A 26,227-nucleotide genomic window follows, 5' to 3' on the forward strand; every position below is an offset into this window, starting at 1 on the left:
GATACCATATTGTCATTTATAATAATTGTCCGCTTATGTTACATATAGTCATTCTGGCCACCGCTGATATTGTCCACTTATGTTACATATAGTCATTTTGGCTCTGATATCTTAGTGTATGGCTCTGTTACATATAATATTGTCCACTTATGTTACATATAGTCATTCTGGCTCTGTTACATATAATATTGTCCACTTATATTACATATAGTCATTCTAGCTCTATTACATATACTATTGTCCACTTATGTTACATATAGTGTCATTCTAGCTCTATTACATATACTATTGTCCACTTATGTTACATATAGTGTCATTCTAGCTCTATTACATATACTATTGTCCACTTATGTTACATATAGTCATTCTGGCTCTGTTAGATATAATATTGTCCACTTATGTTACATATAGTCATTCTGACTCTGATATCTTAGTGTTTGGCTCTGTTACATATAATATTGTCCACTTATGTTAAATATAGTCATTCTAGCTCTGTTACATATAATATCCACTTATGTTACATATAGCCATTCTGGCTCTGTTACATATAATATCTACTTATGTTACATATAGTCATTCTGGCTCTGTTACATATAATATTGTCCACTTATGTTACATATAGTCATTCTGGCTCTGTTACATATAATAGTGTCCACTTATGCTACATATAGTCATTTTGGCTCTGATATCCCATTGTCTGGCTTAATATTGTCTACTTCTATAGTCATTAGGGGAGAGATTTTCATACCCTGAAATACTCCTCAACCAAATGACAGATTTATTGGACTTCCATGTTCAAAATTTACTAATCATCCAAACATGTCTTGGAATAGCATCAAGAATCCCATAAACCAAAAACTACCTTTGAATGCAAGTATTTTCGATAGGGTCGAGAGATTCCTAAGGTAAAGGATGATGTGGACAACGGTGGCCTTAAAACGTGAGATCTTTCATCACTCCGAACGCTCACTGATATATAAAAAAGGTGAAAAAATGGTGACATCTCCAACTAAAAGAATATGATGCTTGGGATTCTATACCATTAAAAGAATATGATGCTTCAAAATCACACAAGCAATTGAAACAACTGTAGGATTCCTATTGTCTCAAAACAACTCATCCACTTGTTTGATAAAACAAGAACAACAACCAAATAGCATGGAAATGAACCTTATTATTGTCACAATCAAAAACTCAGCAACCTATTCAACTGAAAACTCAAATAGCATGGTGTGCTGGTACTTCCCGCTCGGTTGAACCACAACAGATGGGAAGTTGGGTTGATTCACCGCGTTGGGGAATCCTTGTGTCTCCAAACACAGACCTGCATGCTTACCATAAACAGCACGTTCTTTGCCCACAATATCCTTCACATAGTTGCCAGTGTAAAACTGCACTCCAGGGGCATTGCTCCACAAGTCCAGGACTCTTCCACTTGATGGTTCCTTCACTTTTGCAACATGCTTCAAACCTGATTTTTCGTCTCCGCAGTCAAGCACGTAATTGTGATCATATCCCATGCCAACCTCACTAATAGAGCTACCGATCGTCTTTTCAGTAGTGAAATCAAAGGGGGTGTCTTTGACAGGCACGATTTCTCCGGTTGGGACCGTGTTCTCATCAACTGGAGTAAAATGGTTTGCCCAAAGTTGAATTGAATGGTTGAGAATATTCCCAGAGCTATGCCCACCTAAGTTCCAGTACGTGTGTTGAGCCAAGTTGATTATGGTGGCCTTGTTTTCAGGGATTGCCTCCATGTCAAGCCTCATTGTTGTGCTTGAAGTGAGTGTGTAAGTTGCAGTAACGGAGACAGCTCCTGGGTAACCTATTACCAGGGGAAAAAATTGCTAATGTTCGTAAGTAATATCATTTGGATGAACGGAAAAGAGTGAATACCAACATTATCATACCCTCCTCTCCATCAGCACTGTGATACTTAAAGGTGATCGATGCATTCTCGCCCCTTGTGTAATTGCTCGCCTCCCATAATTTCTTGTCAAATCCTTGGTGCCCACCTGAAGGAAGAAGAGACAATGCTTTAGACTACTCCTAAAGATGGTATCACACAGACAAAAGTTTCCTCCATGTACTCATATCACTCTGAAATGTAACATATCTGAAGAGGGTACTTCAATTAGCAGAAAATTAAACAAAAAAAAAATGAAAACAGAAACATTTTAAGCCCTTATATAGACTGATATGAACACGATCAACATCCAAGATTCCCGTCAAGGTAGATAATGGGGGAAAAACCTAATGTTCGAATATAAAGTTGAAATAACAAATGGGGAACTAAAAGTCGATGATCAAAGAATTAATTCACAGCAGCTCAGGACATTATTTGAATAAAATATAAGGTTTCGTTTAGAATTCTCTGCAATTCAAGATCCAAGAGATAACAGATATTTGAATTTTCCAATTCCTTACCATGGAGACTGTTTGGAGGTCTGTTAATAGACAAAGAGTATTCTTGCCCATCGAGTGTAAACTTCCCGTCTTTGATTCTGTTTGCGACTCGACCAACAATGCAGCCAAAATAAGGTGAAAGACCCGCCTGTTCACAATGAAATCCAACCAACATAAGAAACTCGTATCCACAAACATAACGAAATTCAGCTCAATTCCTGCAATCGCAATCCTCACAATCATGCAGGCCATATATAAACCCTAAAATTCCGTCAATCTCGACATATCCACAACCATTTGATTTGAATCGCGGAACATCGAACTCAAATGGATCGCCAGAAAAAGCGAAAAATCTTACCTGATACAAGTCGAGAGAGTCGAGTCCAAGGACGACATCAGCCAATTTCCCTTCAAAATTCAATATAGTACAAGATCAGCAACTCAGAAAGAAAACCACGAAAAACTGAACGGAAAAAAGTCAAATACAAATTGTTTGTTACCATTTTTGTCCGGAACAACGAGAGAAATGATGGTGCAACCAAGGTTGGAAAGGAGAACCTGAATGGTTCCATTGTTGAGTTCAAAAAGCTCTGGCTTCTGGGTCTGATCCGCCATTGGAATACCTTTCAGAAATGAGAGAGCAAGGTCAATATAAATGTTGATAACATCGAAACGTATTAATACTAATAAATGAGAAAAAAAAACACTGAACGCGTTGTATGTCCAACTAAGATTATGATGTCATAATCCCCTAGAATCGTTCCAAACTCGGTTAACTTTTCACTATTAAATAGCTGTGGTCTACTTTAAGGAACTCAAAAAAGAAAAAAAAGAAAAAAAAAAGACAGCCAAACGACACTGAAAATATTTCCTTATTTCTATCTTTTCCAGATTGAGGGAAAAAGAAAACGCACAGTAACGTAGTTGGTGTGATATCTAGACATTGAGGGAGGGTTCATCTTGTAGGAGACGTTAATGGAGTTGGAAGTGAGATCTGGAATTAGGGTTACTGAAATTGATCGATGGAGTTGAAGGATGTGAGGCTTTAATGGCGGAGAATTCAGTGCTGAAATTTGCAGATTTCTATAACCAATTTTACCAAAATGTTGATTTAACTTTTTTGGGGGATTTGGTCGTTATTTGTTACAAGTTTGAACACAAGAAACTTAAAAAGTGAAAGTTCCGTATTTATGTAGAAGTTTATATTTCTTCTTTCTAAGTTAATAGCCTATCATAAACATTTCAAAATCATCTATGGAATAAAACTTGATAAGGATTTCTGAAGTCGAAGTGACGGCCACTATGATTGCTTAGACTTTTCCATTTCCATTGAAAGTCAATTCTACACAATATCCGAAAGGAAAAGGAAAATGTTCAGAAAAAGACTTGCATCCCCTCATCACTTCACAATATATACAATGATATATATATCTATGAAGAATGGATAAAATTTCCGATGTTTATTGTATCTACGATTATCGAAGCAAAAATGCTATGCATTATTTGTAATGTAATTAATCTCACACATATTTGCGATTTCGATTGCGATCCTCTTTCTTTCTATGTGCACGAAGTTTCAGCAATGGTTTCGAGCGCCGGCTTCCACGATCTCTGTTTCGACATCAATCTCTGCACCGGCTTTGAACTTTGATTATTCTCTCCATCGCCGTCCGCCGATTTCAATCCATTGACATCCGACGGAAAAATACAGAGTTCACTGATCAAAACAGGGAAGATCCTTCCAAATCCACTCGAATTTCCACGTTTCATAGCCTTCGTAGCGATGTAGGTGAGAGAACTCATTTCCTCGATCGTCAACACAGAGTAAAGAAGATCCATCGGAAGTAGAAAGTACAATCGGCCGCCCTCAAGATACTCCTCCGTCAAAAGGCCTGGAATCCGATGGCCGACCTTGAGATCGCCGGAATCGCAGAGGAATTTTCCGGAATGCTCGATCATTAATTCAGCGGCCTTCACTGGCTTCATGAAGCTCTGCAAGTTTCCGTCTAAGGTCAAGACCTTCGCGGCGCCATTGGATGCCATCGAAGGCGCACAGAACGCTGAGTTCCCCATAGAGAGTGCTTGTTTGGCAAAAGTGGGGAAAGTGGTAGTTGCGCCGATAATGGAATCTCTCTCGCCAATGCTTGAATTTATGCATGAATACGACAGAGAGAGAAAAAAAAATTGGCCGGTTTCTTTTTGGGGTTAAATTATTTAAAAAATCTCTAATTTTGAGCTGTTTATTTATTAAATTATAAAATTACTTTATTAACCTTTGTATTCTTTTTTGGACTTTCCTAAAAATTAGTTCATCAATTATTTAAAAAAAATTAAAATTAAAATTGATTTTTTTTATATATTTAACTATTTATTTAAATAGAAGCTTGAAAAAATAAAAATAGAATTAGAAACATAAAATAATTAATTAAAATTTTATAACAAATATTTAAAGTTTGTGAAAATAAAATTGCCAAGATTCGTATGCACCTAATGTGGCAGAAGAAAGCGAGAAATTAATTAAATTGCGTTGAATTAGTTAAAATAAAAATAAAAATATTGAGAACTTAAATATAAATATATTTTGGTAATAAATAATAAAGACAGAGCACCCAACAAATAATTGGGAATGGCAAAATTTGATTCGATTTACTTGTCATTCGCAACTACCAAACTCTCCATGTCCTAAATTTATATATTTATTATTATTATTATTTAAATCATAGTTTATAATAATTTATTATTATTGGTCTAGAGAAAAAGAGCTTTGGTCCACTCTGGCATTGAAGAAGTGCTTTGGCCCTATCTACTATCCATATCACACCGAAATTGCTTTTGTTGTTTTGTTGTTGCTTTGTATTTTTCAATTAAGGTTTGAAAAATTCATTCATTAGGTTGAATTGAAACTAAAGATGTTTTATGGGACGAGAATGGGGTGATTAGGCTGGATTCAAACTAAAGACGTTCAAGGTGGAGACGGGAGGTTCTTGTCCCTGTCCCGCCACCTGTTTCATTTCCCATCCCGCGAGATTCTCCATTTATTTTTGCTGGGATCAATTCCCTCGAACAATTTATCGAAACTAGAGATGCTTATGGGACGAGAATTAGGTGATTAGGCTAGATTGAAACTAAAGATGTTCAAGGTGGAGACAGGAGGTTCTTGTCCCTATCCCGCCACCTGTTTCATTTCTCATCCCGCAAGATTCTTCATTTATTTTTGTTGGGATCAATTCTCCCGAGCAATTTATCGAAACCAGAGATGCTTATGGGACGAGAATGAGGTGATTAGGCTATACTGAAACTAAAGATGTTCAGGGTGGAAACGGGAGGTTCTTGTTCTTGTCCCACCATCTATTTCATTTTTCATCGGGTGAGATTCTCCATTTATTTTTTATGGGATTAATTCTCCCAAACAATTTTTCCTATTTATTGCTGTTTAAAACGTAGTCATTTTAAAATTTTAATATAATTTTTATTTAAAAAATGGTAAATAAAATCATGATTTTTAAAAATTCAAATTTGAATATTACAGCTTAATTTTAAACAATTAAAAAATCTACCACATAATCTTTAGTTTAAACATGTATAGAAAATACAAAATTATATATTTGTAATTTTTAATTTTAAAATAAATGAAAAAATGTATATTAATTATTAAAATTCGATAGAATCCAGCTTATAATACTACAAAATTATATTAAATATATAAAAAAATATTGAAAATGAAACATAGATTTTATAACTTCCACCACCAAATGACTCATAATGTAAACACAAAATAAATAATTTTAGAGTAAACCGAATTAATTTGAATTTTAATAAATGTATTTTTGAGATAGATTTTATTATTAACAAAATTGATGGGAACCACCGAATAATCGGAATCCACTAGTGGACAAAAAAATTAGTTTGGAAGAAGAATAATCAAAACCAAAATGGTTGCTGATTTCGCAAGATACGGGAGAAGGGTCAACCAGGTTTATGATAATTAATTATTAATTACACGGAAGAATATGAACAAAACGGCGTTTTTCTTTTTCTACCCGGTGGGTGTAACAGACTTTACCTTTCTCCTTTTCAGTTTTTAATACAAATTCTTAATATTTTATTTTTAAAATACTTTTAAACCTTTAAAATGTCAAAACTATTTAAAAAATATTCTTTATTTTTCAAAATTTCATTAATATCGTTTTTAAGACTTCAAAAAAATAACTTTAAAATCTTTTAAAAAAATTCAAAATTAGGTTTAATATTATTACCATATATAATACTTCGTGAACTTTCCAAAGTAGCATTAAAACATTTATAGATAATCTATGAGTGGCAATAAACTATAATAAAAATTTTAACTTTTTCTTTTTATAAAGATAAAAGACGTTAATGCTATTTATAAAATTGTATGAATAATTTTTAAATTAATAAGTTTTTTTTATTTATTTTATTAAAGTTGAGGGTTTAATGGGTTGGTAGGACTTTTTAAAGTTAAGAGTATTTGAAATTTTTTAAAATAAATTAGAAATAATTTTCATCTAAAACCATGAATAAAAATATTTTTCTTAAAATTTAAAAATATATTTTTTTAGATATAATGCAAAATTTATGAATATATATACTTTTATGTTAAATTAAGATTAAGTCTATTTTTTTAATTTTAAAGTAAGGTTAATTTGCACATTAAATTAAATTACTATATTAAAATGTCTTGGAAATTTTTTTAATCTTAAATTAAGGTTAATTTGCACATTAAATTAAATTACTATATTAAAATGTCTTCTTCTAATTTAGTACCAAAATTCAACTTTATTTATCTAGCAATATTATGATTGATATTTTTATTTATAAATATTTTATAGTTATACATTCATTATTAATCTAAAAAATAACTCAATTGACTAACGCGTTGTATTCTTAATTGAAAGGTTCAACGATTTGAATTCCTATTCATATATACACGTTAAACTAAAAAGCTTTCAGATCCATAATAGACAATGTCTTAAACTTCTATCAGACTTACAACATTGTTTGGTGAGCTCGTCATCAAGTGTTGCCCTTGCAGAAGATCGAACAACCTTTCTTTTCCTGCCTACTATGCTTTCCTGCTTATCACGCAACTAGCCAAAGAGTGAGGAAAATGAATAATGTTAATCAATTTATGTGTATTTTGTCTACCCTATACTTAGCCAGCACCTCCGTTTTTCCTAAATCATGAGGTCGTGCCTATCCAAACTCAAACGTCACACTTTTAGCCGAAAGACTAGTTTTGATTAACAAGCATAGTAAGAGTTAATGTCGGTCGTGGATTTGTGTAACTTTTTATTTTAATATATTTTTTCCAATTTGTGACATTTTTATTTCATTGTTGAATTAATTAAGAATATTAAATAATGGTAATAATATTTTTGTAATTAAATACGTGTGGAATATATATATATTTTTTCTCTTTGTTTTTTTTTCATTAATCATATGTGAAATAGAAACTGATCTCAGATTTTATACTCCACCCGCTAAGGTGAGCTATGAACCAATCATTCCCTGCTGCACATTCATAACTGATTTCAGCCACCATTCTTCCGCCTTGCTTTCGTTTTTACCGCCAATTTCTGTAATCTCAAGAGCTTTGAGCCGTAATCACTCTTCTACTTGTACGTGAAAAGAAGTTTCAATCCTTGATTGATAAACCAGCCAATTGGCGCCGGTATGTTACTGCTTCATCTCATCCATGTCTCCTCCTCTATACACTTTGAATTTTGATGCTCGAAACTTTTAGGTTTTTGTTAATCGCTGATTTCTGGAAGGTTTTCATTTGGAGAATCTAGTAGGGATGGCTGTTTTTACACATGGAATCCCCAATTCCCGAATCTTCTGTGAAAGAGAGGGAACCTTGTTTTTAGGTTTTTCGGCTGCTCCAGTCTTGCCACAGAGGGCGAGAGTTTACGGACATTTTGCCAGAGGTTAGTCAATTTTAATGGTCTTGTTCTTGAAGAAGTAATAGTTGTGGATTGTTTCTTGGAATTATGAACTGGTTAGGTTGCTAGTTTTCGGCGTGTTATTTGATTGGAAGTCTTGAGCTATGTTGAACTGACCATGCACAATTTGCTGATTGTTTATTGGGAAAGCTTTAAAAGATACCACAAATTATAGTATGAACTTAAAGCATTAAAATAAATGAACCCAAGTTGGTGGAAAACTAATGGTGGATAATATAATATAGATTGTTCGTCAATGTCTCTTCACAATGACAACTCCCAATAGGCTGTGTTTAAATCCACTTTGGTTGAGGACCAGCATCGTGTATACTCAACAAAAGCTCGTTCCCTTGCAGAAGTGCTATTTTTTTTATGGAAATGATTTTGATTTTGTCCACTTTGACCCGTTACGTTACGTGTTTAGAAATTGACTGTAATGTCTTAAATTTACATGAATTTACATCAGGTGGAAAACTAATGGTGAATAATATAGATTGTTCGTCAATGTCTCTTCACAATGACAACTCCCAATAGGCTCTGTTTAAATCCACTTTGGTTGAGGACTAGCAACGTGTATACTGAACAAAAGCTCGCCCCCTTGCAGAAGTGCTATTTTATTATGGAAATGATTTTGTCCACTTTAGCTTGTTACGTGATTGAGTTTATGGAAATGATTTTGTCCATTTTAGCTGGTTACGTGGTTTAGAAACTCAGTGTATTGCCCTAAATTTGACAAGAATTTACATCAGGTGGTTGTTATATTTTTTTTTTTCAGAGAGAGGAAGTAGTGAAAGGTTGTCAAAAAAGGAACGTATTGATTTCCCAACGAAAGGATTCTTTGGCACAAAGAGAGTTGTTGTCACTGTCCCTAGGGACAGTAGCTCTTCAAACACAAGCAGCAGCGAGGATGATCCAACAAATCAATCCAAGGCAAGGCAACTACCAGTCATGATTATATATTATCTGCTTCTTGAGTAGATGGTAGATGCATTTATAGAATGCTTCTAAGAGAAGATTTCAGCTGATTTCCTCGAAATATATGCAGTCCACAAAAACAAAAGTGAACAATGTTTTACTGGGAATTGAAATCTCAGTTAGTATCACCTGATGGCATGATAATATAATGACATACATTACATGTGCATGTCCGTAAACAAGTGAAGTAGCTTCTTACTAATAGGCAGCGTTGGTTTAAGGACTTAGACAAAGTTTGAACGAAAATGTTTCCAATAAATGTTAGATGAAGGCACAGCCTAAGATGACATTTCTATGTTCTTATGTGCTTTATCAATGAGATCTTTTTCACTCTTTTTTTTTTCTGCAGCAAACACCTTTCGGTTACACAAGGAAGGATGTTCTATTAATTGGATTGGGTGTCACAGTTCTTGGATTTGGGTTGAAAAGTGGATTAGAGGTAACATATTTCACTTTTCCTTTAATAGCTGATTGTTTCTCACCCTCTCTTCTATACTTAGTTGACTGAGGAGAAAAACTTTAGAGTTGTTTTTTATTCAAAATTTATATTGTTCGGTCACTCTTCTTCGTCTAACGTGTGCGATTTATATTGTTCTGTCCTGATGTCTTGTGCAGTTTGCTGGGTTTGATCCTATGCAAGCAGGTAACGTGGTTCAGCTTGTACTGGTTTTGGGTTTAACGCTTGCATGGATTTCCACATATATGTTTAGAGTTTCAAATAAGGATATGACATATGCCCAACAACTACGTGACTACGAAGACAAAGTCATGGAGGTATGTTGCGTGATATAAAACGACAATCAATGGACCTTTTTCAGGATTATCACGTTTGAGAGTGATTTAAGCCATTTGTAGAATGCCCTTTTAACTAAAGTTCTCTTTTCCTCTTCAATGGCAGTTTTGTTTTGATTTTCCAATGCCTCTCTTACCAACCTCCCTAACAATTCACTGTCTGTAGAAACGCCTGGAGAGCCTTACCGAAGCAGAGCTCGTAGCATTGCTCGAACAAGTCGAGGAAGAGAAAAGCCAATCAGCGAGTGGCGAACAGGTAAATTGAAGTCATTTTTATCCTTATTTATTACAACTGCTCGAGCTTGGCCTTGTGCATATGCATATGCATATGCTATTCTATATGGGCAATGTAGAATTAGTTTCTGTTACTTAAACACTACATTTTAGATAGCTGTAACATAATACGCATGCGTTAATAAATTAGTTAAGCTATAAGCTTAGTTTGCTTCTATAACCCGTTCTCCATTTATAGCTATTTGTAGCCAATTTGCTTCTATTATTGTTTGTTTCATTAAATTATGTTTAAACTCCCAGTGAATTTTTAATTACCTATCTAACATAACGTTTAATATTTGAATTTTATACCAATAGGACCATATGCTTTAAATTTTGTATCGAATCAGTACATGAATTTAAAAAAATGCAAATAGCTCGAGATTCTGATAGATAAATTCAAAATTTAGAAACCTATTAAATACAAAATTGAAAGTTTAAAAACTTACCAACTTAAACGTTAATGATTAAATGAAGAGATAACTCGGATGCCAATGATCTCTGTCTTTTTAATTTAATTGGTGATCCAAAAAAGGAAAAAATCTAAGTTGGTTTTTGAAACTCGGTCGTATATTTAGCTTAGACTTAAATGTTATGTACATATTTTTAATTTTCATATTTGCATAAGAGCTAATGATTCTTTTTCATTAAAAAGTTACCAAAACAAATAATTTTTTTAATATAGCTTTAATATTAAAATGAATTTTAACCTCTTATTTCTTCATCGTTAAATAAAACCGTCAATATAATGCCGTATGAAGTTATATATATATATGTGTGTGTGTGTTTGTATAGTAGCAGTTTTTTTTTTGTCTTCATGCCACAGACGATTATTGTTATTATTTCAAGAAATAAAATTAAAATTATTATTGTCATTATTATCAATTATTTTTTTCCGGATAATGACAAAAAAAATTAACTCCACCTACCGACCCGGTCCCGGAGGATTCTTCTCCGCTAAGGATTTACGTTTGAACGGTTCGACCACGCGTCACGGACCGGTCCATTTGAACCGGAGCCTCGCCCCCCATGGGCTCCAGGATCCAGTGCATGCGGGACACGTGTCTCATTGGTGCCACGTCATGTTTTATTATTCTATTTTTTTAAATCCGAATTACACATTTACGCCCAGACATTCTTTGTTTTATCATTCTATAGGAACAAAATCTAACCCTTGCCTGAATTTTTAAAAATGCAAAACTAAAATTAAAAAAAAAAAAAAAGAGGAGAGAAAAAATGTTTAAAAAGGAAAATAAAAGCCTATCCGATGCTGACACCTGTCGTCTTCTTCGTGAGAATTGAAGTTTTTATTTTTTATTTTCTTTTTCACTCGATCTCTTCGTGGTGAGGCCATGGCCGTTTTACTCTGTAACATTTTTCTCCCCGCGAAAGTTACTTGGATGAATCTTTTGCTCTTTCTTCCATGTTTTTGTCTTCTGTAATTTCTCTCTCTAGAGTTTTTTTCTCTCTCTTCAGGACCGAATTTCTTAGTTTCCAATTCGTTCCCTTCATTTCGGAATACGAACGTTGTCTATGGTTGCTACATGGAATTTAGTTCGTATCAATGGTGATAGACAAACCCTAATTCGGCCATTGAGATGGCAATTGTTACCGGAGATCGATATTTGGAGAAGTTGGTGAAGTTTGTGGAGGAACACGCCGATCCTCTGATTGAAGGAACTTCGGTGTTGAAGCTAAATCCAGCGGGATTGCACTATGTGCAGTCGAGGTTGGAGGCCTTACATGAACTCGAGAGTCTTTTAACCGGAGCTCCAGTTGACTACCTTCGCGCTTATGTCTCCGACCTTGGCGACCACCGCGCGCTTGAGCAGCTCCGACGAATTCTGAGACTGCTTACATCTCTGAAGGTCGTTTCGGTGCTTCCGCAGCCGTTGCGAGACCCGACGCCGCTGTCTCTGTTGCCGTTTGGAAGTCTGAAGGTTTTGGAGCTCAGAGGATGCGATTTGTCGACCTCGGCGGCGAGAGGATTGCTGGAGTTGAGGCAAACCTTGGAGAAGATCATTTGTCACAATTCTACTGTACGTATTGAATTAATTGCTGCACAAAAGATTGAGCCATATGCTTTTGTAGTGGTACTTTTAACTTCTTATTCTATGTAGTTGATTGAGATCTCTTATACGGATGTTTTTTTAAAAAAATTATTTAGGATGCTCTGCGGCATGTGTTTGCAAGTAGGATTGTGGAGGTTAAGAACTCTGCACAATGGAGCCGATTGTCATTTGTTTCATGTGCGTGCAATGGCTTAGTTCTCATGGACGAGTCTTTGCAACTTCTACCTGCTGTTGAAACCCTTGATCTGAGCCGAAATAAGTTTGCAAAAGTGGACAATCTTCGCAAGTGTGTGAAACTGAAACATTTGGATCTTGGTTTTAATCATCTAAGGACAGTTGCCTCTTTTACTGAGGTATGTACTTCAAATAGTCCCGTCGCCGTTTTTCTATAGGCCACTTTGTGTACTTCCTGTATAATGTTTTGAAAGTAAGTAGGATGCTTTTCGAAAAAAAAAAAATTTTGGCCGCAGATTAGCTCTTCATTGCCATATGTTGATTCTATATTAAGATTTGCCTGTTCTTCATGGTTGTTTGATTATAAATTCTTTTGTTCAAGTACGCAAAAAAGTAGGAAATGTTACCTCCATCTGAAACGGAAGAAACTTTGTTATCTTCCTTGCTGCTAAACGTATACTTTTCTCTTATAAGCTTACCGTGACTTATAAAGTGAGTTAGAGAATACAGAGAATGAAATTATTTGGATGGTTTTTATGTAATATTGTTTTTAAGTAATAAAAACTTTCTGAAATAACTACAAACCTCATGAAAAGAAGAAGTCTTGTCTAATTTACTGACTATAGTCACAGAACTCGCCACTTTACTGTGGTCAATCACCGTTATTAATAGTTCACCGGAGCAGGCTTTTTCCTTCCTAGTAAGCTACCTTACTGATGTTGTTCGTTAAATTTTCATATGCGTTGTGAAGATGGAGAAAAGCTATTCTTCTCTTAATTATTTTTGAGTGCTAGCAGTATCTAACTCGTAAGATGAATATTCTAAGATTTGAACCCAAGGTATATGTTTCAAACTGTGTTGAGAGCTTTTTTGTTTATTTGTATGTTTTAACGTCTTCAAATTATCAATTTGTAGCATTTGTTGAATATTTGTGGTTTTAATTCTTTATATTATGGCCTTACCTTGGATTTATTGCTTAATTTTAAAATTTAATGGATTTTACCCCCCAATATGTTAGGTTTATTAATTTGATCTTGATTTTCTTTCGACCTTAAATACAAAAATTTATCATTATTTTTATTCCGAGCCTATGTGAATCTCTATCTTGAAGCTGCCGTATTCGAAACATCATCTTTCTGCTTCAATTTGTTGATTTAGGTGTAGTTTTGGACCCATACACAATATTGTTGGAAAATGCAGGTCCCGTCGAATCTAATTAAACTTGTTTTGAGGAACAATGCTCTAACTACATTGCGTGGGATTGAGAATTTGAAGTCACTTGAAGGGCTTGACGTGTCCTACAATATAATTTCCAATTTTTCAGAGTTGGAGTTCCTTGTGGATATTACATCTTTACAGAATTTATGGCTAGAGGGAAATCCCTTATGTTGTGCTCGGTGGTACAGAGCACATGTGTTCAGCCTTTTCTCTTATCCGGATAACGTTGGTTTTCTTTCCTTCATCAATTTCTTTTTTCCTTTTTAATTCAGTTTTTAAATTTTACTGTCATTGCTAGCAAGAAAAAGTTTTTAACGTTGGTTTCCTTTTTCCTTCATCTTAGTGTGATCTTGTTTCTTTTGTTTATGGTTTATTAGCTGAAGTTAGATGACAAGGGAATCTGCAAAAGAGAATATTGGAAGAGGAAAATTATCATTGCTAGCAGGCAAAAGCGACCTGCCAGTTTTGGATTTTATTCCCCTGCAAAAGATGGTGCGCAAGGAGAGGGAAGCATAAACAGGAAAAAGGTAAATGGTTGCTGTAATTGAAGGATAGGCCACTGCATGATGCATTTAAATCAGAACGTTCTATATTAGCACAGAAGTGCTTGACAAAGTGAAGTTATCTCAACTGTAGTGTGCTCTTGTACAAATGCTTGTAGAAGTTGCATTTAAATATTTGTTTCTAAGCTACAAAATTTAGCATGTTGAGAATAATATTCTAAGCATAAAATGTTTTTGAACTTGTTTTATTAAATTGCTTAGTTGTTTTAAAATGCTCGAATACAATTTTACTGATAAAAATCAGTGATGTCACTTCAGTTGCAGTTTGTTGAGTAGGAACAATAGAGGTTGCTCTTTGAGTAGTTTAGTGCATTATATGATGCAAACAATCATTGTGTTTTGAGGCCTTGGACGAATGTAGTAAATAAGAATCATTGTGTCTGTCCCTGAAGCAGTAGACTTCAGATCTAAAAAAATTACTCTTTCTCCATAGGTGTATTCAACTATGTCCTCATCCAATAATTTTTTAATTCTTGAACTGAATTAAATTCTCAGTTTAATTTGAATGGTAGATATATATATTTTAGGTTCAGCACGATTTACAGAAATCAAGGTTAAAAGTTTCCTCGTGCATTATTCTGTCACATCCAAACGGTACAGTGATGGCATTAGTGGTGAAATGTCAGTTGCTTGTTGAAAAAAGGTATAGGGATGGCCTTTTTATAAGTGAGGAAAATAAATTGTTTAAAGAGAGATCCTATTCAGCAGTGTAAATAATGCCATTTTGGAAAGTGATGATAATGATATTCATGTTGCAACGTTCATTTTCTTCCATATTTCAGTTTTTTTTTTTTTTTGGAAGTGGCCTGAATTTCTCATTGTTCACTTTAATATTTGAACTTCATTAATATCGTGGGATCCTTCTTAAATAAATGATTTATGATGCCAAGGATTCATTATCAAGTAATAACTCAATTTTTGTCATCGCTTTTGCAGAAGACAATTTCTCGAATTGCTTCTATTCAGAGTGAGGAAGAGAGTACTTATTTTTGTTCTGACCAGGAGTCCGTATGCTGTGATAATGAGACTGAAAGCAGAGGGGAAGCAGCATTATCTGATAATGAAGTTGAAGCAGTTGATTTGATGAAGAAAATTGAATTTATTAAGAAAGAGCGTTCTGCACTTTGGCTGCGAGAGTTCGAGGACTGGGTGGATCGTGCTCCTCCAAATACTGTGAATGGCAATATCAACAGGGCTATTTTGCACCCTGGGAAAGAAAATTATTTGAAAAGTAGGAAAACTTCACATCATGTTGGTGAGAGTTCAAGATATAAATCAGAGTCTATTCAGGCATCGGGAGATGAAAGTAGTACAAATTTTGTGGAGTCAGATAGTTCCTTTGTAGAACCTAGTGGTTTGACTATCTCCCATTACTTTGGCCTGAATGGGACTCTGGGGAATGATGTCGAAGTGCCCTTATCTAGAACACAGAGATTGGATCATAAAAGTAGTCACCTTAGTTCTTCATTTGAAGGAATCAATAGTCCATCTACCCATGTGAAAAGCTTTTATCCTTCGTATAATAGGTTCCAGGGAGGTCAAGCAAAGGTTGAAGATGGTAGTATGTCACCATTGTATGCCATTGATAGTATATCTGAGTCTCACTCTTCCTCAGCGTTCCCTGGATCACCACCCCATTATCAAGAGGATATTCTTCACCGCCGACATAACTTCATGGAAGAGATTTTGCAATTATCTGCAGAGTCATATTCAGTTCCTTCCTCTGATAGCTATTCCAGCAGTAGTGAGGATGATATCTTTCCCTTTGAACCATTAATGCAAGAAGTTATTCAACCTACAGAGGATAACTCTATACGTGGAAGTGCTGAAGGTCAATTGTCATTAGATCATAGTAAAGGTGGTACTTCTAAACAGTGTCATGAACATCTGGTGGGAGAAAATGGCCTGTGCCATTTTGATTCATCAGTTGATCAAATGTCTAGCATGCAGAAGTCTGTTTTGCAAGGCTCCAGCATGCAGTTGCCTTGCAATGTTTTTCCTGCTGACGCTCATGCCTATGGAACTGATCATTCAATCCAATATGAGAACAGTAAGCTGAGGAACAGAGAAAGCAAAAGAAAAGTGAAAAAAAGAGTTGTTTCATTGTCAGGACATACTGTAGTTGGAAGGACAGACAAGCACAAAAGGACAAGTTGTGATTGGAGTGTTTCTGGAGCTGATATGGAAATTGAACTGGAAAATGATAAATTTATTGAAAACTATTTCAATTTAAATATTGCAGATTCTGGAGTTCATGAAACTTGTCGGCAGTATCTCAAATGCATTTGTATACTTGATTCTGAGCACGTCTACAGGTCTGTCATTGTTTAGTTCTTCTGGCAAATATTTTTCTATGATCCCATGTTTCTTATCCACAAAATAAAAAAAGGAAGAACGGGGGCACAATTGCTTGCTTGCTAGGCAGACCAGCACTTTCTATTGAGATTTTGTTTGGCTTTTCCCCCTTCTTCTGCCGGTTCATAGTTTCAGAGGACCAGCACCCATTCGTCATCCTCCTCTTTAATTCATATGACTTGATTTAAATAGAAGCTTAGGTTATAAACCGTCTCTTTCTTTAACTTTGCCGATAGTAGTGGGTTCTCTTGGATTTAGCACCATCCACTCAGGAAAAGTGGAAGAAAAAAAAGACGAGGGAACAGTAACTGTATTATTTCCAGATTGATGATTTCATGGTCCTCACAACTGGGTGGCATGATTTTTGGTCGAATGGTTAAATCATGGCTATTGGGATGCAATTTCTCTGAAAATGGTTTCAGTTACCCTTTCCTTCTGGTTTATACCCAATGCAATTAAGGGTATATTGATTGTATTAGATGATGAGCTTTCCCAAAAGTTTAACTGATTAGGAAATAATTAAGTTGCTTTATTTTTTAAAACATTCTCATATTGTGTCGCTTGCACATTATTTTGATGAGGTTTAACATGGGTGATTTTGGAAATAGTGGGGAGATAACGTAAAGATGCTTAAACTGAGTCTTCTTCTTTAGTATGATGTTAAATTATCTCTAATTCTATGTTAGTTTAGACATTTAGATTATCTTCTATGTATATCGAAGCCATATGTGATAATAAATAATTAATTGTTTGAATTGTATTAATTTGTCCCAAGTATTGTTTGCTTGACATCGTTTGCGTCCAAACTTGCAGAAAAGTGGTTCTTTTACTTAGTAGTAGAAACAAGTTGTATGTACTTATTGTTCGAGCGGCTGGAGATGGTTCAGGTTGGCTTTTAATTCATTGTGCATATTTCAAATACGTTCTTGTGTGGTTTGTCTATTCAAGGAATCTCTAGAGTTTCTAATTTCTTTCTTTATTGTTGTAGCTTGTTGCTAACTACAGTTTATCTGCCTCATAGGAGCGATTCTTATTTTATCGGATTGTCACAATGTTGAAGATATTAAAGAGGTCTTTGTGGGCCTGGGGCTTCAGGTTGTGAGGTTAGTGAGATTTTCATAAATTCAGCGATCGTGCATAGCTCACATCCTCTGAAACATTCTTCTTCTTTTTAATTGATATAGAGTTTGCATGGAGAGAAGCATCAAATATTTGTTTGTAACTGGATTCATTGAGAAATCGAGACAATTACTTTGTATGTTGCAAGTATCTGACATTGGGACACCTAGTGACAAGAGCTTCTTAAGAAGGTAATCTTGCTATACCTTGTATCAAGTGTAATATGATTCTGTTGTATGGACAAGAATTATTATGTCTTATATGCATGAAATTGGTGGGCATATTGATATTTGATTGATTATGCGTAGCCCCACGTGTATGCTCAGTCACACTGTTGAATCTTCACTTAATCTTTATTATGGTAGACTCAGGTTTTGGATATTTATATGGCAGTTTGGAGCAGGTCCAGGTTGAATTGTTTGAAAAACAAATATGTGGAGGTGCAAAAGCTAACTTACTTCAATATTCTATGGTGCTATTTTGTTGCAGTGAGATTCAAGGTAAGCTCATGCTCATCTCTCTTTGTTCATTCCCCGTAGTATACTTGATTTAATTGTACAGCATCGTGAGTCAAGCTATTTATTCATAATAAGAGCAACGACCGTGAGGACAGTGGAAAATAAATTACTAATTTATGGCCTGCAATATGTTGCCCGACATGTTAAAAACATTTTTTAGGATGGTTTAGCACTGCCAAAATAGTGTTCGGGGTTTTGGTCTCTAGTTCACTTCATCAGATTAGTAAAAAGCTCCTACCGGGATTGTTAAGCTCTCAAAAGTAGAGTTCACGGCGTTGGTGTTTTTACCTCTCACCATCATGGTTGGAAATCAGAAATATTTCTAGTCTAAATAATAAAGACGGCAACATTCTGATAGGAAAAGAAATAAATGTAATATCTTTTGAGAGAATTTACGTGTTATCAACGGAACTTGATTGTTTGAGCTGTAATGCATGATCCTTATTCGAGCTTTATTCCTTCTCATTTCAACAAGGACAGTGTACGTAAATGGAAATGGGGACAGGAGTTTTAACCCTTTTGTTTAATACCAACATCCTTTATAATAGCGGCAGATATTAAGAACTTTTCAAAAGGATTTCCCAATTTTTTTTTCTTGGAATGCTTATCAAGGAATGAGAAATTGCCATAGTAGAAGTTTACTGTAGAAAAATATTTTCTGTCTTTCTCCATACTAGAAGATGCATGTTCCTTCTAGCGTTGTTTTCCAAATAGCTTCAATGTTTTTATTCTTCTTTGAAAAAATAAATCTTGAAAATAAACTTTTTTTTTGTCCCTTAGTTTTGAGTTTTGTTTTCATTTTGTCTTTAGATTTCAATATATTGCACTTCTATTTCCAGTTTTGAGATTAATTTCATTCGGTTCCTAGTTCTCAAAATATCACACTTGACCTTTGGGTTTTCAACCGATGCTGACTTTTGGTCGCTCGAACGAAATGTTAACTAGGATGCCAATGGGTCTATTTAATATTAATTTATATTATTATATGCTTACATGGCAAAAAAAAAGTATATAAAATTTCAATAGGTTACGTGGCAAAAAAAATCCCCCATCCCCTCTTCCCTTTTCCTCTTTCCCATGGCTTCCACCCCCTTCTTAGAGCCGGAGAAGCATAGTGTTTCCAGTTGATTTTTTGGTGAGTTTCAACTTCTTTGCCCCTCAAGGGTAAAAGTCTTTCAATTAGATTCTTTTTTCTTTTTTTATTTTTATTTTTAATTATTATCAAGCCGTGAGAAATTTAGCTTGGAGAATGCAATATTTTTTGCAATTATGTTAACCATGTAATTTGAACTGTCGAGTGATAATTTCAATTAATGGGTCGTTTTTTTTCTCTCTTTCAAGATCTGTTAATTTGAAAGCTTATTTCTTATTAACAATTTGGGAGGCCTTAGTAGACTGCCACTGTTGGTTGTATCAAGTAGAATGAGTGGCGGTGCGGGGTTGGGTAAGAGGAAGAGAGCGGGAGATGACAACTGGTGGTTGACCGGTAAGAGGAGGATAAGAATGGGGTTAGGATTATTTGATAGAAGAGAGAGATAACGGGGTGGGGCGCAGAGTTTTTTTTTTGTTTTCTTATCAGATCACCTATCGAAATATTATAACAATAAATACTTTACCATGTAAGCATGTGAATTAATATAAAATGGATTTGTCAACATCGTTATCAGTATCTTGTTAGAGTTATTTATGACAGAGACCAAAAGTGAGCTTTAGTGGGAACTTAAAAGGTTAGTGTAACATATTGAAACTCAGCAACCAACTAGAACTAAGGGATAAAAATATAGCCTTTTAAAGCATAAGAACGAAATGAAAACTAAACTTAAGATTTAGAGATAGAAGTGCAACATTTTGAAATCTAGATACGAAATGGAAACTGAACTCAGGGACCAAACTGATATTTTTCCAAAAAGTCCAATCCCAAATTTAGAGAGAACAAAAAACAACATCGAAGAAAAGTCAAGTAATTAATTCTAGAAATTATATACAAAGTGAAACTAAAAAGACATTTTTGGGAAAGCTTGTTCAACTTAATATGAAAAAATCGTTGCGTCTGTCGTGGAAGGCAGTGGGTTTGTGCTTCAAGTGATGAGGATCTTGCTTGCTTCGAAACTAGGGGGATAAAATAGTCATTGACTTAGTGAAGCAACAGGCACTTCAAAAATGGATTAAAATATATCATAGAAGCTAGATAGTTATTGACTCTACAAGGAGTCCAACATGGGATATGTGATTAGGAATAAATGTATATAGATTTCCCCTCCCTAGAGAACTTGGGATGATGAATGGGTTTTGCAGTTACTTGTTTCTGATTAGATATAAATATATTTTCTTTTTAAGTTTTAACAGAAGTATCTTGAAATATACCTTGCTGCCACGATCCACTGATATACCTTTTGATGCTACCCTTTGTTTGTTATTTAAACAAAGAATCTTGAAGTAGTGAAGCTTTCCTTTGATATACAGGAGAATTGTGGCGTCCTCGATCCTTATTTATTTTTGAAGGGCATTTAATTGTGTGCATCGAGGACTTAATGCAGTTAATGCAATTCGATTCTTTCTCCATGGAAGGACCGTTACCTCCATACTATGCACTCGATTCATGTTGCTTGATTTCCGACATACTTGAGATGGTAATTTTCTGTTGTTTATTGCTTATGCTTTCAGAAACTTGATTCAAGTCTCAAATAGTGTAATCTTTCTTCCTGAGCTATGAGTAACGTTCATCTGTTCTATTGTTGTGGCACTTTAGGCAAACTGTGGTTGAGGGTTTTTTCCCTCTCAACTTGTTTTCCTGACTTTTTATGTAATTATTTTTGTGCTTTTTGATTCTGAATTATGACCATGAAAGAATTTCGTTGTTTCATTTGTGATGTGAAAAGACTACTGAAAGCGAGAAGTGGAAGGGAATTTTTATATATATTAGTTTCAAGAATTTAGTCTGTTATGCCATGTAATGACTTCACTTGAGTTGTAGGACGCGCAAATTTGGGGAAAATAGAGGCTTAATTGCTGGGATTTGGGTAAAATTTTACGTTGGCAAATAGGCATCTACTTGGTATATATAATCTGGCATTTGTCCATTCAACTTCACACTTAAGATGGCTTAGGCTATCGGGTCATGCTTTGTATTATTTTTATCTTCAGTCCGATGAGATGCCATTATTATCTTAGCCATATAGGTTTAAGTTTGGGATAGTTATTGTCACAACCTTTATAAATTTCAGGAAATGCAATTTTGACGGACTTGCGTAGAAGTTCGATGCTTATTTTTTATTCTATAACGTCCGAACTGTTCTCATAGAAGTAAACAATAAATTTTTTATTCTTTACCGCATTTTTTCTTAAGAGATTTCTCTTCTATATTCTTTACTTCATTTTTAAAGGAAAAGAAATGATTGGCCTTCTTTCTTAATGCTCTTGCAAAATGTTACTAAATATAAACCTTGTTAACAGGTTGTTGACGTGAAGGGGGCGTTGTGTGTGACTTTATCTTTAAAATTTGCATCATCAGAGTTCTCCTTGGTCCCCAAATCCGACGAGGAGGTCACTGCCATCAAGAAGGAGACGTCATCACTGTGCTCTACGAAATGGAAGATCAAATGGTTCCATGAAGAAAATCTACTTAATTTCATTGCACTAGCGAAGGCAATCCACCTAGGAAGTAAGGAGTCCCCCTTGCCTGTGAGATATTTATCATGATTGGGGAGGCTGGAGAAAAAAGGTACATAGGCAATGGCTGTTCATGTTTTTAGGTTCTGATTCAATTCATTCTTTTATTGGCTCTAGTGTGGTGAGTGCATTCTTTTTAGTTTGTTGCCTTTGGATTACTAAATATTCTACCATGTATATATTTTGTACAGTGTATAACACTATAGGTAGTTGAAATTATTTATTTCCTTTGTTTCCCGTGTTCTTATTTAGAGGGTTATAGAGTGCCTGTTTTTCTTGAAAACTGCTGAATTCAACACAGCAGTTGTCACAAGTTTAAGCCTTCAACTTAGTCGTATCAACTAGGTCTCTAAAGTCAAAGTGTTCAACAGGGGTAACTTCAAATTTTGTATATGGTCCTTGATTTATTTAACATTTTTAAAATTTATAGATTTATTAGTCATAAACAATAAGTCAATTATGGCACGAAATTAGAAGTTGATAGACTTATTAGACACTTCTTTCTTTGTCAATGGTCTGGTTCCATTTCTTGTTGAAAGGCAATCAGCTTAGCGTCACTGATGCGCTCAGCTTGTGCAATAGCGCCATCAGCCCTTTTCGTTGCCAATATCGGTACTCGAGTTTTATGTACATTGCTGCTGCGGTCTCACCCACTAAACCTCCACGGCTTCTGCATTAGGATGCTTGAACATTTTTTTACTCCCATTTTTTCTGTTCTTAGTTCAGTTTCTGTTGGGTCTACTTTTTGCTGCATTTGGTGGGTCTGTTCGAAAAGAATTTGGTATTGTTGTGATTGAAAGAACGATGATCTGAAAGTGTTCTCGTTTGGAGTAGAATTGAGATTATGAAATGTGTGGTCACAGGTTTATTCTGTTAATGATATGGGAATCGAAGTTTGTTAAGATGAATTGATTTGATTTTATTTTATTCAGATTCTTGGGGTGATAAGTTCATATATTCGAGATTAGATAGGAATTGATTTCCTCCCAAGTTCCAAGGATCTAGAATCTGTGGAATTTTTACTGTTGTGATGCTTCAAGAGTGAAACTCGTGTACGTACGATGGTGTTATCAAATGCTAAAAAATTCTCTCCATCTTCTTCTCTCTGCTTTGGTCTCCTCCACCTCTCTGACTCATCTTAAACATCTGCCTTTATCGCCGGTTGGCATCGCAACTAATAGAAAAGACCACTATTTCACACAACGTCTAGTCTAGTAGTGGCTCGGATCTTAACTGGGTTCAAGTTGGCTCCCTCGTGTTTCCTTTTTTTTCCAATATATATGATATGCTCGAAATCCATAATTAATTGTATATATTTTTAGGTGAAATGGTTGAAAAAGGCATCTTAAATCTTTAAAGTTGCACAATTTTTAAAAAAAGTTCATCTAAGTAGATCGACTCAAATTTATACTGAGAAAGATATGGTTAAAATATCATTGCACAATGCACGTGTATTGTATTTGTAGCATGTGATTATAGTCCGTGATCGGATTTTATTTTTTAATTCAATGTAAGAATGCGTGATAATGACATGGTCGAATAGGAGGTGGGCTAAATGTAAAATTTAGTGGGGGTGGTCGTTAGGCACACTCCATTGTTAGAGAATGGTAGACGAGACTTATTCTTGATGACGAAATTCCATTTTTGCGTGGGTGAGCTGTAATTTTGTGGACAAAAATGACCAAATCAAATGAGACGTACTCAACTACCCATTCTCCTTATGTTATAATTGATTGGACTTTGGAGCTGGTCTCATGGTCAACCAGGATGAGCTAGTTGGCCTTAACATCTAGTAGGAGGCTTTTTTTCCAAAAAAAAAAAAAACAAATCCTGTTAGGACGGATTTAGTCGATGTTTTCCAAAATTTCATTACAAGAAGCAAATTTAACTGTTCGTGATACTTTTTTTTTTTGTAATTTATCAAATTTTTTAGTGCATTAAAAATTTCACACGGCAGAATATATTGTAATATTCGAATAAGTAAAAAGAGAGTGCATAATAAGAATAAATTATTAAATTTAGGTTAAATTATAAGTTTACGTTCCAAAATTTTTAATTCTATATTTTTAGATCTTAAATTTTCAATTTTTGTATTTAATAATATGAATTCCTAAAATTTTAATTTTGTGTCTATTAAATTTGAATTAAAAAAAATATATATATAAATATCAAATTGATACAAATTTCAAAATTCAACAACTAAATTTATAATATTACTCTATTAGTTTTTTCAATATAGATTTTAGAAACATATTATATTTCTTTTTACAAGAATATATTATTAATATGACCACACTCTATGTATTATCTTAAATAATAATAATAATAATATATAATTTTAAAATACAGAAACTAAAATGAAATTATAAAACATAAATGAAATTTGTTTAATTTAACTTTTTTTTTTTCTGTTTCTAAATAAAGCAGCTTAGTCAAATAACAACCAATTTTGCTCTTTGAAAAAAATAATTTCCAATTAATAATGTAGCAAGTAATTGTTTCTTACATTGAAATATACAAATTGCACATTAAAAATCCTCAGAAAAAAGAATGCATTTCCACGTTGCTAAATGAGAACTCAAGATCTTCATTCAAAGATTTTGAGTTGGATTCGAATGCACACAAAAATTCTGTATGAAGTAAGAAAAAATTGGTAACATTTGTGAGTATTTTTTTATATTCACTCGTGTCTTTGAGAAGAACTTCTCCAAAACCCGGTCTGGTTGAACCGGCCCCACATTTCCTCTTCCAACTTGTTCATATCTTCGCCGTGTGCCGCGTCATTCGCCTGTTTGGTGGCCTCGAAACTTTCCAATGCGGGCTCCACCGATGCATCTTCGAACTCCTGCGAGGCGGCCTTACGCTGCTGAATCAGACACTTCCTCTTCAATCTACGGTGTCGTTTCCTTCTGTTCATCGCCTTCCGGCAGAGTCCCAACGGCATCCTGTACACGGCAAAGATTACGAGGTTCATCACCGTCCACGGACAGCAGCAACAAATGATCGTACAGTCCGCCGCCGAACCACCGGCAAGCTCCGCGAACTGCCGCTTATCTCTCGACGCATCGCTTTTCTCGCTCTTCTGCGACGAGCTTTGACGTTCGATTGCCTGAGATCGGAGGAGGACCTTCCGTGCCATTTATACGAAAGGATGAACTCGAATCGGAAATGTCAATCGATTAAGCAAATCGAATCCGAATCGAAAATGCTTTCCGATCGGATTATTCACTCAGAGGCAATCGAAAGGCCGTCCATAACAGAGACGGAAAACCGCAAGGCTTAGGAATTCAGTCGATTCCGATACGCATTTCGGAAAAGAAAGCGAATCGAAGAAATAGAGCGTTGCATCCAATGTCCAATTGCGTGGCGAATGCAAGCTGAAGCGTAGGGGAGAGGAGAGGAGATAATGAAGAAGCGTTCAGTTGCGATGCTTAATCGCCATGGAAAGAGCGAAGAAGACGGGAAAAATGGATGGATTGAGATCAAGAAACCAGAAAAGAAGAAAACCGGAGATTGATTGGATTTTTACTAAGAAAAGAAACTGCCCTATTTATGTTTTTATTATATCCATTAACTTATCCCCTTTATTGTTCTTCTCTTTTCATTTTTCTTTTATTTATTTTAATACTCTTTTATCATTATAACTATTAAATTATGTCTTTTTAATAACTATTTACAATTATAATTATTATCTTATTATGAAAAAAAATAATTTTGTTATCTCTTTTATAAAATTACATATTCCATGTTGAATTTTCATTTGATTCGATGTTTCGATTCATAATGAAATGAAAAAAAAGAAAAGAAAAATGCTTTATAAGATTGAGCACTACTCATCTTGATTGGACCTCATATTCCGTGTTTATTCATGCTTTTTTTTTTAATATTAATTATTCTTACTCGGTTAGATTTCAATAAGATTCTCGAGATTAAGAAGCCAGAGCATATGTTTAGTATAAAAGTTTATTTTATATGCTATATATTATTGAGGAGAATGCCTATTCCCTTGTTGTTGGGGCCTAAAATCTTCCTTGCTGAGACTTGACTTGTAGTCTTGCTACACGACACGACACGAGTGACGGGTGAAGTTGAAGCAGACACGGTCAATATAAAGAATCTTTTTCGAGCTC

General features: G+C 34.7%; 5 protein-coding genes across 14 annotated transcripts; 2 read left to right on the forward strand and 3 right to left on the reverse strand.

The window, feature by feature from the left end:
* Positions 1–1,066: 1,066 nt before the first annotated feature.
* On the reverse strand, positions 1,067–3,079 carry LOC111441039 (aldose 1-epimerase). The gene is made up of 5 exons (XM_023077934.1): positions 2,907–3,079; positions 2,765–2,814; positions 2,428–2,554; positions 1,911–2,015; positions 1,067–1,825 (listed from the first exon to the last, which is right to left on the reverse strand). The coding sequence occupies exons 1-5, from the start codon at positions 3,019–3,021 to the stop codon at positions 1,203–1,205; spliced, it is 1,020 nt and encodes a 339-aa protein (XP_022933702.1). The 5' UTR covers positions 3,022–3,079; the 3' UTR covers positions 1,067–1,202.
* A 636-nt stretch (positions 3,080–3,715) lies between these two features.
* LOC111441040 lies at positions 3,716–4,547 on the reverse strand. Its single transcript, XM_023077935.1, has one exon. The coding sequence runs from the start codon at positions 4,477–4,479 to the stop codon at positions 3,967–3,969; it is 513 nt and encodes a 170-aa protein (XP_022933703.1). The 5' UTR covers positions 4,480–4,547; the 3' UTR covers positions 3,716–3,966.
* Positions 4,548–7,889: 3,342 nt separating this feature from the next.
* On the forward strand, positions 7,890–10,587 carry LOC111433018. Of its 6 annotated transcripts, none has more exons than XM_023069946.1 (6): positions 7,890–8,103; positions 8,199–8,354; positions 9,145–9,299; positions 9,694–9,783; positions 9,960–10,118; positions 10,303–10,587. In XM_023069946.1, exons 2-6 carry the CDS (start codon positions 8,225–8,227, stop codon positions 10,399–10,401), a joined length of 633 nt encoding a protein of 210 aa, XP_022925714.1. In that variant the 5' UTR covers positions 7,890–8,103; positions 8,199–8,224; the 3' UTR covers positions 10,402–10,587. The 6 variants fall into 6 exon arrangements, with proteins under 6 accessions (XP_022925714.1, XP_022925705.1, XP_022925687.1 ...); XM_023069937.1 differs by having other exon boundaries at positions 7,890–8,098; positions 8,171–8,354; XM_023069919.1 differs by having other exon boundaries at positions 7,890–8,098.
* Positions 10,588–11,693: 1,106 nt separating this feature from the next.
* On the forward strand, positions 11,694–22,331 carry LOC111441231. 5 transcript variants are annotated; one of them, XM_023078218.1, is made up of 12 exons: positions 11,715–12,448; positions 12,577–12,834; positions 13,856–14,098; positions 14,251–14,400; positions 15,373–16,377; positions 16,408–16,751; positions 17,605–17,678; positions 17,813–17,894; positions 17,976–18,101; positions 18,304–18,410; positions 20,892–21,058; positions 21,882–22,331. In XM_023078218.1, exons 1-12 carry the CDS (start codon positions 12,008–12,010, stop codon positions 22,125–22,127), a joined length of 3,243 nt encoding a protein of 1,080 aa, XP_022933986.1. In that variant the 5' UTR covers positions 11,715–12,007; the 3' UTR covers positions 22,128–22,331. The 5 variants fall into 5 exon arrangements, 2 of the variants coding, with proteins under 2 accessions (XP_022933986.1, XP_022933984.1); XR_002710100.1 differs by having other exon boundaries at positions 11,703–12,448; positions 15,373–16,751; positions 18,314–18,410; positions 21,882–21,992; XM_023078216.1 differs by having other exon boundaries at positions 15,373–16,751.
* A 2,232-nt stretch (positions 22,332–24,563) lies between these two features.
* Positions 24,564–25,670, reverse strand: LOC111441234. Its single transcript, XM_023078227.1, has one exon. The coding sequence runs from the start codon at positions 25,234–25,236 to the stop codon at positions 24,778–24,780; it is 459 nt and encodes a 152-aa protein (XP_022933995.1). The 5' UTR covers positions 25,237–25,670; the 3' UTR covers positions 24,564–24,777.
* Positions 25,671–26,227: the final 557 nt, after the last annotated feature.

The sequence above is a fragment of the Cucurbita moschata genome, unplaced genomic scaffold, assembly GCF_002738365.1.
Source record: "Cucurbita moschata cultivar Rifu unplaced genomic scaffold, Cmos_1.0 Cmo_Scf00003, whole genome shotgun sequence".
Classification (NCBI taxonomy): Eukaryota; Viridiplantae; Streptophyta; class Magnoliopsida; order Cucurbitales; family Cucurbitaceae; genus Cucurbita; species Cucurbita moschata.

Bases quoted from the DNA above. Each gene is read 5' to 3' on its own strand.
- LOC111441039 (XM_023077934.1), bottom strand. From the start codon at position 3,021: ATGGCGGATCAGACCCAGAAGCCAGAGCTTTTTGAACTCAACAATGGA. The intron at 2,815-2,906 runs GTAACAAACAAT...TGAATTTTGAAG, and splicing joins CGTTGTTCCGGACAAAAATG to GGAAATTGGCTGATGTCGTC. The intron at 2,016-2,427 runs GTAAGGAATTGG...TTCTTCCTTCAG, and splicing joins ACCTCCAAACAGTCTCCATG to GTGGGCACCAAGGATTTGAC.
- LOC111441040 (XM_023077935.1), bottom strand. From the start codon at position 4,479: ATGGGGAACTCAGCGTTCTGTGCGCCTTCGATGGCATCCAATGGCGCC.
- LOC111433018 (XM_023069946.1), top strand. From the start codon at position 8,225: ATGGCTGTTTTTACACATGGAATCCCCAATTCCCGAATCTTCTGTGAA. The intron at 8,355-9,144 runs GTTAGTCAATTT...TTTTTTTTTCAG, and splicing joins TTACGGACATTTTGCCAGAG to AGAGAGGAAGTAGTGAAAGG. The intron at 9,784-9,959 runs GTAACATATTTC...TGTCTTGTGCAG, and splicing joins GGTTGAAAAGTGGATTAGAG to TTTGCTGGGTTTGATCCTAT.
- LOC111441231 (XM_023078216.1), top strand. From the start codon at position 12,008: ATGGCAATTGTTACCGGAGATCGATATTTGGAGAAGTTGGTGAAGTTT. The intron at 14,401-15,372 runs GTAAATGGTTGC...TCGCTTTTGCAG, and splicing joins GAAGCATAAACAGGAAAAAG to AAGACAATTTCTCGAATTGC. The intron at 18,102-18,303 runs GTAATCTTGCTA...TTTATATGGCAG, and splicing joins GACAAGAGCTTCTTAAGAAG to TTTGGAGCAGGTCCAGGTTG.
- LOC111441234 (XM_023078227.1), bottom strand. From the start codon at position 25,236: ATGGCACGGAAGGTCCTCCTCCGATCTCAGGCAATCGAACGTCAAAGC.